Here is a 12500-nt window from a genome sequence, read left to right on the forward strand (position 1 = left end):
GCCAATTCGTTTCCCTCCACCCCAGTGTGGCCTTTCACATGCATTAGATTTATACTATGCATTGTTCGAATTGTTTTAATGGTATTTTTTATGAGTTGAATTATTGGATGGTTATTGTGGGGGTTAGCTAGGGCCTGCAGTGTGGATAAGCTATCCGTGAATAGGTTAAAGGTTGTACTGTTTTTAAAAGTTGATATGTATTCCAGACTTTTCAGAATTGCAATCATTTCGGCATCATATATTGTTGCGTGCTTTTCTAATTTGTACGTTGCTTTCTTATTTGATTTTTCCGATTCATCTAGTATTATAAATGCTGCTCCTACCGTCTGGTTACAGACAGATCCATCTGTGAAGATGTTAAGCTGAGCAGTGCTAGGCGCTTTTTTAAAGAATGATACAGCTGTTTTTTCTGCTGGGTGCGTATCCCAGGGATCTAACAGTTTTTGGATTTGTTCCGTCTGCCAGGTCGTCCCAAGTATAGTGTGGTCACTGTTTCTCTGAAACAAGTGAAATGACGCGGCTTCTTTATCGAGTGTTAGTGCTATTGGCATAATGTTTGAGAGAATATTAAGGTTGATATTGCTAACGGTGCGGTATGCTTTAGTTATTTTCAAAAGCGGCGTTCTTTGTACTGACTGTAGCTTTCTGGCCAAGTGCAAATTGTTTGTATTTTTCCACCATACGGGGGCGGCGTACGTAATTGCTCGTTCTATTCCTCTGATATAAATGTCTCTGAATTGTGTCCCCTTGATGCCCCAGTTGACCCCGGAAAACATACCGAGGGCTTGGGTGCTTTGAGTTATTTTAGATTTTAGATATTCTGCATGTGCCGTGAATGTCAGTTTTGAGTCGAAAACGACCCCGAGGATTTTTAATGAATTTACATGAGTGAGGTTGCGACCTCCCAATTTAATGGTTGGTACTCGTTTTTTATACCGATCTCCAATATCAAGAACTTCGCACTTGGCCGGGTTAAAGCTTAGCCTTTTTTCATCTCCCCATTCTTTAATGAGGTTTAGCGCCCGGTTTGCATTGTCCTCCAGTTCTTTCCGTGATTTTCCCGTCACTATTAGGGTTACGTCGTCAGCAAATGCCTGAATCGTTATATTGTTTTCGAATCTTTGTTGAAGAAGATCCGCAATAACAACATTGAAAAGAAGTGGACTGAGGGGTGAACCTTGCGGACACCCCTTTACTGAGCCGATAGTAATTTTTTCGCTTTTTGTTAAGTAGGACATTTTGCGGTTTGTCAAAAAGTCTCGAACCAAATTGAAGAGATTTCTGGGGCAGTTGTTTTCTCTTAGTTTGTTAATTACTACTGGGGCCCAGAGCGAGTTGAAGGCTCCCTTGATGTCCAGAGACACCAAGATTGCCCCCTTCCCCTCCCTCTTGACGTCCTCCAGCTTAGTTTTAATTTTGTAAACGCGCTTACTGCAGACTTTCTGTGGGTAAAGCCAAGTTGGTTTTCATGAAGTAGTTTTTTAGAGTGTAAGAAATGGTACAGCCTATTGTTAATTAATTTCTCTAATACTTTACCAAAGATGGAGTTCAGACAGATCGGTCTATATCCGGAGGGACTGTCAACCCTATCTGTCTTTTTGAGTACTAGTATTTTTCCTTCTTTCCATTCAGCGGGGAAATAACCAAATTCCAGACACGCGTTGAAAATTTTAAGAAAGAGTTCTTTAAAGTTGTTGTAGATTGTTCTCAGGAAAAAGGTTTTGATATTATCAATTCCTGGTGCAGTTGTTAATTTCAATTTAGCCAAAACAGCATCTACCTCTGCTGAAGTGAATGGTATGTCATTGATTGTATTGATATCTTCGAGTGACATGAGACGCACGTTGGTCTCATGTGCCGAGTCGCTGTTTGGGTCATCTTCCTCGAATAGCGTTGTTAGGATAAAACGTACTGTCTCTGCCAGACTTTTCGTCCGAACTCCATCTGGTAACACGAGAGGACAAAGCACTACCGGGCGTTTAAGTTTGTTAAGTGCTATCTTATATGGGAGGGTAAAAACATTATTGCCGTGGATGACACCGCAGAACTCTTTAAAAGAGCTCTGCTTTGCATCCTTTATGTTGCTTTTATAATCTTTGTGCGCTTCATAATAGGATTTCTTAAAGTGATCTCTATTGTTATATTTGCAATTTCGATATCTGCGCCGAAGCGCCCGAATTTTTTTACGTTCGATAGAAAGTTGTGTGGTCCACCATTTAACTTCATTTGCTCGATAGGTAACTACCTTGGAATATATTTCCGTAAGTTCTTCAATTTTGTCATAAAATGTTCTAATTACATGCTCTAAATGATTTTTGGAAACGAGAGGTCTGCTTGACATGTCCGTAAGCCAGCGGTCTTTTATTAATTTGTCTATAACCTTTATCTCGCCTGTTTTTGTTAGTCTTTTGACTGGGCACCTGTTTCCAAAAGCTGTAATTTTGATGTAGCTGTGGTCGCTGCCTGAAGGAGTGTCCAAAACCTCCCAATCCGAAATGTGTCCTAATGTGTGTCCATTTACAATAGTTAGATCAATCCAACTTTCGCCGTTTGGTGAGGCGAAAGTTGGGGACGAGTTTCTGTCATTGATCCACACTAATTCTAAGCTTATAAAAAGGTCTGCTAATTCCTCTCCTCTCTGGTCTAATCTCTGTCCCCCCCAGCTGGGGTTTTTTGCGTTAAAGTCTCCTAATAATATAAGTTTTTCTGATTTGTGCTGTTCTACAACTTCGGTGATTATTTGCAGCCAAGGTGTTATGTCGTCATCAGGTGGTATATAAACGTTTGCTAGCACAAACGTTTGGTTTTCTGTGTTACAGCGGACCACTAGCAGATCTCTGGCTACGGTAATAGGAAATGCATCGCAAAAGTTATCGTGAATTACCATTGCGACTCTGGGTTTTGTTTCGAATGCTATGACATTATCTTTAATGCTGAATCCCACAACCTTGTTTTTAAGATAATAAGGTTCCTGAATGCAGGTGATGCGTTGTTTAATTTCCATAGTATCTATCTTAAGTTGGTCTATAGCTCTTATACAGTGATTTGCGTTAAACTGCAGGATATCTAGTCTGCTATCCGAGCTGGTCATAGTTAGTGTTTTAATGTATGTTCAGCTCAAAAGCGGGAAAAGATAACTATTGAATTAGAGCTATGTACCTATGAATGCTTGGTAAAGGGGCTTTTAGTAGGCTAAATATCGTCGAGCCTGCTGCTCCTTCTCAAGCAGGGCCCTGCATGCCCTCGAACCAAACGAGTGTTCGACGTGAAATCTCGTCTTGAACTTCTCGTTGCTCCGAACGCATGCACGGCACCGCTTCTCAATTGCCCTGCAGTTGGCCCCGGGGTGGTCGCCGGAACACTCAGTGCAGGCCGAGGACTGGTCTTTGCACACTTTAGCTGTGTGGCCATAAGTGCAACACTTCGTGCAGCGCCGGACGCCAAGGTTCTCATAAACGGGGCAGGACGTCCATCCGAGATACACCCTCCTCTTTTGGAGGAGGATGTCCCTCGTCTGGGGCCCAACCTCCAGAATATGGACCATGGTGCCCGATGCTGCCCGAAATGAGGCCACGACCTTGTTCTGGTCTTCGGTTGGGAGGTCGTTCATTGAGGTTAGGGTCTCAACTAGGTCCGCAGCTTCCACCCCTGGGTCAACCCCCACAATCTTGACCTGTGGGGCCCTTTTTTCTGAGCGCCTCGCGGAGGCCATTAAGACCAACGCGGTGTCCGCGTTGGCCTTAATGGCCTCCGCGAGGCGGTCTAGTCCGGCCGCGTTGTGACCGAGCACAATAACCCCACCTCGCACTTGCTTGATCTCGACGCAGCCGAGTCCGAGGTCCGCGGGCTGGAAGGTAGTACGCAGCAGGTGGGAGATCCCTGCGTAGGGCTCCACCCCAGCTGCTGGCTTGGTTGCAGGGTAGATCAAAAGGCTCTCCCTGGGGGCTGAGGGTGGTGTTGTTGGCTTGGGGGCCTCGGGTGATGCCCCCCCCTGCTGCTGGCCGGCGGGGCTCGGGCTCGAAGTCGCCGGGTTCTGCTGGAGAACCTGCGAGAAGGTGCGCTGCAGGGCGGCAACACTCTCCGGCGTAGGGGACGGGGCTGCGGGGGCTGGGGCCCTCTCCCTCTCTTCCTTGTACGCTTCCATCTTTGCCGCAAGTGTTGTGTTCTGGTTGATTAGGTCTAGGGCAAAACCAAACAGACGGTCGTATGCAGCGTGCAGGTTGGCCACGTGAGTCTTACTGGTTTTAGTGCCCACCGCTGGGATTGCCTCACTTATGTCATGGTACATGTCTACCAGAGTTGCGGAGTTCGGGTTAAGTTTAAATTTCATGTTTTTTGCCTGCGCGGCGAGCGTCTCTTGGGTCGGAGGCGAATCCCCGTTGCCCTTCTCAGTTACCTCCTCCCCGGGGGGGGAAGCATCGCCAGTAGTGCTGCCCGGCATCTGAGCGCCTCAGATGACGGACAGGCTTGCAAAAGAAACGCCCAAACGCAAAAATAAAAACCAAACCCAAAGCCCAGCCGAATCGCAGTACCAAAATCCCCAGCTACTCTTCGCGACGAAAGAAAAGAGAGACTTTTGTGCCAAAAATGGCGCGGACAAAATCACAAAGGGACACCCCTAAAAAAAATAGAAAATGGCCTAAAATGGGAAAAAAAAGGTCAAACAAACGTATTCTCGCGACCGCGCTACAGCAACGAGTGCCGAACTTAGCCCTGCACCGCCATTAGTGTTAAGAAAGAAAAAAAAATACTACATAGCGTTTTCGGTCAAAAGAAAAAAGGCGGGAAAAGTGCGCTTGAACAAAAAGCCTATAAATCAGCAAAAAACTGAAATACACAGACTGCACCACCTGGAAAGGGTGGTGCTAGGCTTTTAGTTACACAGGGGACCTAGCTTACCCGTCCAGCTAAGCGGAAAAACCCCCCGAAAAGAAATAAAAAGAAGTTAGCCTGCGTAGTTCAGGCTTCCTTTCTTTGCCCCCTGGCCTAGCAACCCACCACTTCGAAACTCAAAGTATCAGTAAAAATAAAGGTTTTGGCTCTACAAAAGAAACAAACACACGCTCGTGTTCGCGCAAACGCGAGGAACACGGGCGTTAGATTTATACGTACGGGCGAGCGCTCAAACTCTGAGTTTGGACGCAAAATCAAGTGGCAACCATCTTGATTTTTTCCCGCTAGGCCTAGCTCACACAAAAATGCTCAGAAATCAAAGAAAATTAACTTTAGAAAAACAAAAACACCTGGAAACTAATCGCTAGAGCTTTATACACTAATACCTAAAAGAATATACTTCCAGCTAGCCTGGAAATATAAAAATTATACTTAGCTTGGGGAGCTCATCCGATGCACGTCTTGCCCCCTCGGCGCCTAGGGAAGAAGTCCAGTAGATAGGGACAATTTCTATGTGAGAGAAAAATGAATAAAAATAAACATGCTCTCTCTACCTGCACCACCAGATGGTATAACAGGTTTAATCCAATTAAAATTAAAAAAATAGGATTCAAACGAATCAAAACATAAATTTTTAAGTAAATGCCAATTTAAAAGAAATCAATATGGGAAGCAGCAAACCACAGTTAGGGAACGGGTCTAGAATTATCAGGGGGTATTTATTGAGTAATGAAAGGGAAAATTCAAAAACAAAAATGTTTTCCAGGAATTGGCTTCGATGAACCAGACTTCTGCTGCTTCCCTCTTCAGCGCTATCGAAGACGACGACTTCAAGAGTTTCTCATCTTGTGTACTTTTGGACTTGTTATAAGAATAAAAATTAAAACACAAAAAAAATCCGTAAATTCTCAAGTTATTTTTCTCTCAGGAAAGAGGTCTATTGAGTTTTGTCTATTTGGATAACATATAACACCTCTTATTTGATTGTGTAGTGTTTGTGATCGACTTTTCGATTCAAATTGAGGAGAGACTAATTTCGTTACAACCTTTAGATTGCTGATTTTACGGGTGTTTAAGTAGGTATGGTTTATGCTTTATTTTAAAGGGCGGATTTTATAGTGCGGGTTAAATGGGTAAACTATCTTGTTCCCGGAATGATATAAATTTGTTTTGCTAAGATAAGGAATAAATCCCAAAGATGTTTCCAAAACTGTTGATAGAAAGTATTTTATACGAATGCTTTTCTGACTATATGAATTGTACATATGATCCATTTATATTTCAGAGGTTAATAAGAAAGGGTTTGATTTACTATAATTACTTTCTCACTGTTTAAATACACTGTCAGATCGCTGTCCCCCAAGTGCTCATCTGTTTTTTCTTTTTTTCTTTCTTTTTTTTTTTCGGCGGTGCTCCTCCCTTGTTCCAGGGAAGCGGGACTACAATTCCTCATATTTCTTTTCCCCCAATTAGGTATATTTAAAGAGTTATTTGTTTTTGGCATTGAATGTTTTTTTTCCCAATGATTAGGTCGACGACTTTATGAAAAATTTGTTAAACCTCAATTTCTTTTTTTTTTTCTCACCCATTTCACTTCCCCCCCACCCTTCTCGTTACCCTACTCAGAAAAGCCATTAACCGCCACATCACCCCAACTCAACTCCCGCAGCTCTTATCATACTTCTTAGCCTGATTTTGTGTATTAAAACTGGCTGAGAGATTATTGGAGAAACTGCATTAAATGACGGCATCGAGCATTTTTTTTCATGGGTTGTGGAGGTCAAGTATAGGGAAACTAATGGGAAGCCCTGGACTGCGGATCTAGTCCGTGTCCTCCTAACGTAATCAGAAGGGTCTTCCAAGCATGCGAGAGTTGAATTAATATATATCTAATGGAAGCCCGGGCCCCGGATCTGGTCCGTGCCCCCTAACCAGAAATGGGTCTTCCGATGGCATGCAATGTGTTCCATCATTCTAATGGCAGTCATTTATGAAGATCGAGAAGACCATGGCAGCGGAGCTAGTTCATGTCTTCGAAGTTGGAGGGTCTTCCAGCCATGCAAAGAAAGTATGATGGACATCTGGTATCCGGATCTTGTCCGTACCTCCATTCCAATGCGGTCTGCAGATAGCATGCATTTTTTTGCCATGTTTTGCTTGTCGCCCGCCAGGGGCAGAGCGTAAAATGTGGTGGCAAAATTCAGATTTGTTGGAACAGATGATATCAAGCTCGTGTAGCCTTCTCCACCATCTTAGCTCTTTCTGCAGACGTTCCAGACCATGCTCGCAGCCAGTGCAAGAGAATATTGTTTTCCTAACTGTTTTAATCTATTGGTGCATTTATGTATTTAATCATTTCTATCAAAATTTCTACCTTTGCATTATATTTAAGTATCTTTTGTTTCTGGTGAGTATCATTCAATGTAGCATTTAGCTGGTTTATATGATTTAGAGTCGCGGGACATGAATCGAAATAATGGGACAGGTCATTGCATTCTTCTCCACAAAAGCATTCTTTGTTATTTTTAATATAAAACCGATAAAAATAAAATGGAAATCTGCCATGTCCAGTAAGCAATTGTGTAAGATAGTAGCTAGGAGGGAAGAAAGATGGGATGGTCAAAGTTGATGGGACCCATTGATATAAGTTGCAATGGGCACCATCCGCCCCCCAATCGTTATTCCAAATTAACCGGGCCTGATTTAAGAGATGAGCTTTAATGGATTTTTTTGACTTTTTCATTGGGACATAGATGCCAAATCGACGAGCGGAATCTGCAAACTGGTCGGCCAATTCGTTTCCGAAAATTCCAGAATGACCTTTTACGAAGAAAAAATTAACATTGCATATCTGTTGAAGAGAGATAATATTATTTTTTTAATTTGCATATAATGGGATTTACATTAACTGGATTTGCTAAGGCCTGTAGAACCGAAAGGCTATCGGTATATATATTGCAGTCCCGGCCCCCATTTACTGCTTTTAAGTATTCAAGACCTCTTAAAATGACAACGGCCTCAGCATCAAAGACTGTACTATACGAGGGTAATGTATATCTGCCGATTTGTAAAATTTTTATTTTGATTTAGGGAGACGAACGCTGCCCCCACGCGCCCGAGACAAGCGGATCCGTCAGTGTAAACATCTATTTCATTGTGCCATTCAATAGTTTGTTGTTGGTTGTAATGTTGGTATTGAATAGCATATCTTTTACTTGGGTGAATATTCCATATATCAAAGGGATAGTCTACTTCACTAGATAATACATTCCAATCATAAAACTGTGCATTTTGATTCAGTTGAAATAATTTAAACATGAAGACCTCAATATTTAAGGTGATATTTATAGGTATTATATTACATAATATTGGAAGACTTAAATTCGGTATTGTGTGAAAACCATGACATATTTTTAGCAAAGGCACTCGCTGGACAGACATCATTCCACGTTTCAAATGAGAAGACCGCTCTGGCTTCCACCATACCGGAGCTCCATAAACCATATATCTCTCAATTGATAGAAGATAGATTTTTCGAAATTGAGAAGAAGTGATTCCCCATTGTTCTGATGAAAAACGTGAGAGATTAACTGTATGTTGCACAACTTTGGTTTTAAGGTATTTAACATGAGGTAAAAAAGACAAATGCGAATCAAAAATTACTCCCAGAATTTTTAATTCTTTTTGAAAAGTGAGTCGATGGTGATTAAAGATAACTGATGGAGGTCGATTTTGATATTTTGTTCCTTTTGAAATTAGAAGACATAAACATTTAGCATAATTAAAGAGCAACTTCCTTTCTTGAGCCCAATTATAAATTATAGATAATATACTTTCAGCCCGATTTTCAATTTCTCTTCTAGAATTTCCTTTGATAACCAAGATTACGTCGTCGGCGAAGGCTTGTAAGTGTGCATGTAGTGGGAATTTTATACATAAAAGATCATTGATTAGAATATTCCACAGAACCGGACTCAAAGGGGAACCCTGAGGGCATCCCAATGACACTTTCTTATTAATTTCTATTAGATTTGATGATATATAGGATACTGACCTATCTACAAAAAAAGAGGATAATAAGCTATAGATGTTGTTTGGGCATTTATGAATTTGCAAATAATCTAAAACTAGCGGATAACATAGAGAATCGAATGCCCCTGAGAAATCCAAAGAGATTAATATCGCTATGTTGGAGCTTTCTTTAATGTATTCAAGATGCTGAGTCAGGTTATAAAGCGCTAGTGTAGATGATCGATGGTGGGTAAAACCAAATTGATTAGGATGTATTAATTTAGATTGTACCAGAAAAAAATAAAGCCTTGTATATATTACCTTTTCTAGGACCTTTCCAAAGATTGAACTGAGGCATATTGGTCTATATGAATTAACTTCGTCTGTAGGTCGATTGGGTTTATTTAAAAGAATTATTTTACCTTTTTTCCAACAGTGAGGAAAATGTCCAGCTTTTAAGCAGGAATTAAATAGGGACAACATAAACGAAGACTTATATTGCCAGAGTTGCTTAACCATAGATGCAGTAATTTTATCTAATCCCGGTGCTGTTTTTGTTCTTAAATTCATTATAATGGTATTTATTTCTTGGTATGTAAAATTTGGGTCAGAAGGGCCTAAATGAGGGCTGACTATACGCTCTCTGAGGGTGCTTATTAGCTGCGAGTCGGTTTCGGTACTATCCGTTCTAAAAAGATTATTGAGTATATATATAATGGATTCTGTGTGAGAGGTGGTGTATGTATAATCCGTCTTAATAATAGGAGGTAATGGTGCAGTGGTGGTTATTTTATTAAAGGCTAGTTTATATGGGATTCCGAATAACGATTTTTTAGTTGCTTCAAAACAAAAACTATGCCATGAGGTCATTTTGGCGGAAATAATTAAGTCTTTATAATATTGTTTATAGTCGTAATATTCTCGTTTATAGGAGTTTCTTAATTCGAAGTTATTACATCTTTGATAGCGTCTGCGATAGGCATTATTACGTAATCGTGTTTGCTGGAGTTCAGCATTCCACCATGGTGTTGTTCGTTTTTGTCCTTTTACATTACGTTCGCATTGTTTAACCCATCTATTAAATTTATCATAAAATTTAGATAATACATGTTCTATTGATTCTTTATTTGAATGAATGATAATATTTTCAAACCATGAGTCATGTTGTATTATGTTATATAACTTGATTAGTCCCTGTAATGTGATCTTCTTGACTGGTGTGTTTGTGGCATTAAAAAATCCAAATGAAACATATTGATGATCGCTTAAACTATCAATCTCAAGGACATCCCAGTGAGCAACCTGTGAAAGTAAATTTCCTGAAACCGCTGAAATATCTATCCAGCTCGTGCCTCTAGCTGACTCAAAAGTCGGTAATGAATCTCTATTATTTAAAAGAAATAGATTTTTTAAGAGTAAAAATTCACTTAACTCCTCTCCTCTATCATCAGTGATGTTCCCACCCCAAAGCGTATTTTTTGCATTAAAGTCTCCTGCAATTATTAAATTAGGGTTATTTAAAGGGCTAATTACGGAATTTAAATTTAGTAGAAAATGTTGAAAATCTGCTCTAGGGGATAGATAAACGTTTATTAATATAATTTCTATGTCTGCATAATTACATTTAACTATTATCATATCTGGTTGTAAAAGCAATATAAAAATAGAACATGTTTTGTTCCGTACAATGATTGCGCACTTTGGAGATGTTGCTGCAATGGTAGTGTAATGTAGTGGAATTCCTATTACTTTTTTATTATATACATGGGGTTCTTGAATAAAAACAAAATTAGGATTAATATCGCAACATGTCTCTTCTAGATGAGCCGTAGCTGCTCTAGATTTTCCTAAATTAATTTGCAATATTTCTAAACACTTCATTTTCTATACATCCCTGCACACCACCTATATACAAATTATTTACATCTTTGTACACCCAACTTTTCTGGTTCTCTATATACAAACTATACATTATGTACAGTATTGTTCTAAGTGGGGTACTCAGTGCGCCCCCTCAGACGCGACTCGTGAAACGCTAAAGTCCCACAAGTCACCGCTCCGAAGTGGTGCCGGGCATCCACTCGACGCGTCACGCAAGCACGACATCGTTTGTCATCCTGTCGAATGACGCGACATTGCTCCGTCGCGTGACTACCTGCGCAGTTCACGCAGAACTCAGATTCAGATGGGCAAAATTTTTTAGTGTGTCCGTATGTAGAGCAGCGATAGCATTTTGGAACAAAAAAATTTTCATATAATGGGCACGAGGTCCAACCTAATGTTAAGCGTTTTACATGTTTGATTTTGTTGTACCCCGAAGGGGTAAGATCGAAAATAAAAGTCCGATTACCAGATTTTTCTTTAAAAAAGGTTCGCATGGTGAATTCGTCAGCCTCAATTTGAATATCTGGGTTCTGGGCCCGAAGAGTCACTAAAAATTCTGCTGACAGGAGGTCTGGGTCAACCCCAGACACCCTGAACTGGGGCCTCCTCTTTGCGGGTCTTCGGAGAACAAAAGCATTTTTAGTGCTGGGGTGTTCATTAATGGCATCAGCCAGATTTTGTATCCCTTCCAATGATGCCGACTGCACCGCAATTCCCTTCCTAATATCTCTAAGGGTCACCTCACCCAGTCCGAGAGTCTGGGGTTCAAAGTGTTTTTTTTAACATGATTTTGATATCCTTAGATGGTGAATTGGTAGGGTCTCGCAAGTAGATGAGAAGAGCATGGCCCATCCGCGGTGCCTGTCCAGCAGGACCTGCGCTCCCTACAACCGCCGGCCCAGGAGGGGCAGCCGCGTCTGTCTCTCCCCCTGACGTTGGTGGCCCCGATGATTTGGCGGCCAATACCTGAGCATATGTTGGAGATTTGGACTTTTCTGTTACTGTAGCACGAAGGGATGCGATCTCTATTTCCTGTTTAATATTAATGTTCAGCATTTGCGAGAATAGTTGTTGGATTTGGCTTCAAGTTTCTTTGTTGATTTTGTTTTTTTCATTACTCAGAAGTTGAATCAATTTCATCTGAATGGCAGTTACGGTATCTGAGAAGTTGTTTGATTCATTATTCGTATTTTCTCCTCTCTTTCCTCCCCTAGCGTCTCTTCCTCCATCTCTTCCTCCTCCCTCGTCTCCTCCACTTTCCCTTTCCCCTCCCTCCCCCACTCCGCTCGAACCTTCCTGCATGTTTCCTTGCGGAAACACGAAGTCCAAGCTTGCTAACCGATCAAGAAGAACGAATGAGAGGGTGTCTTAATTGCATAGCGAAGGCCAGCAAAGAAGACTCCCAGTGACTACAAAGTTAATTCCGCCGTTCTCAAAATTTTGGCTTCGTCAATTAGATCCCCACAATCTAGTGCTTCACTAGATAGATCAATTTTTTTTTTTTTTTACAATTCCAGCGCGAAGTGGATCCAGGAACATATCACCATGCCCGAATGAAGGGCACGATGAGGGCTAGGAATCCGGATCTAGCGCCGCCCCCACGACGTGAGCGTGTGGGGCGGGCCGTTGCTGCTCCCTTCATCGGACCCCTGGGCGGCCCGGGATCGCAACTCGGCACGGCACGAGGCCGCGCCTTCACGTTTCATTGCGCC

General features: G+C 41.5%; 1 protein-coding gene across 2 annotated transcripts in view; it reads right to left on the reverse strand.

Moving 5' to 3' along the window:
* LOC121834402 overlaps positions 1–4590 on the reverse strand; it is a 46515-nt gene extending 41925 nt beyond the window's left edge. Inside the window, exon 1 of one of the 2 annotated variants that reach the window (XM_042288093.1) lies at positions 3802–4590. In XM_042288093.1, coding sequence (XP_042144027.1) covers positions 3802–4441 — 640 coding nt within the window. In that variant the 5' untranslated portion in view covers positions 4442–4590. The remainder of the gene's footprint in view (positions 1–3801) is intronic. The other variant, XM_042288092.1, reaches the window with a different exon arrangement.
* Positions 4591–12500: the final 7910 nt, after the last annotated feature.

Source organism: Ixodes scapularis, unplaced genomic scaffold, assembly GCF_016920785.2.
Source record: "Ixodes scapularis isolate PalLabHiFi unplaced genomic scaffold, ASM1692078v2 ptg001131l_1___fragment_3__unscaffolded, whole genome shotgun sequence".
Taxonomy (NCBI): domain Eukaryota; kingdom Metazoa; phylum Arthropoda; class Arachnida; order Ixodida; family Ixodidae; genus Ixodes; species Ixodes scapularis.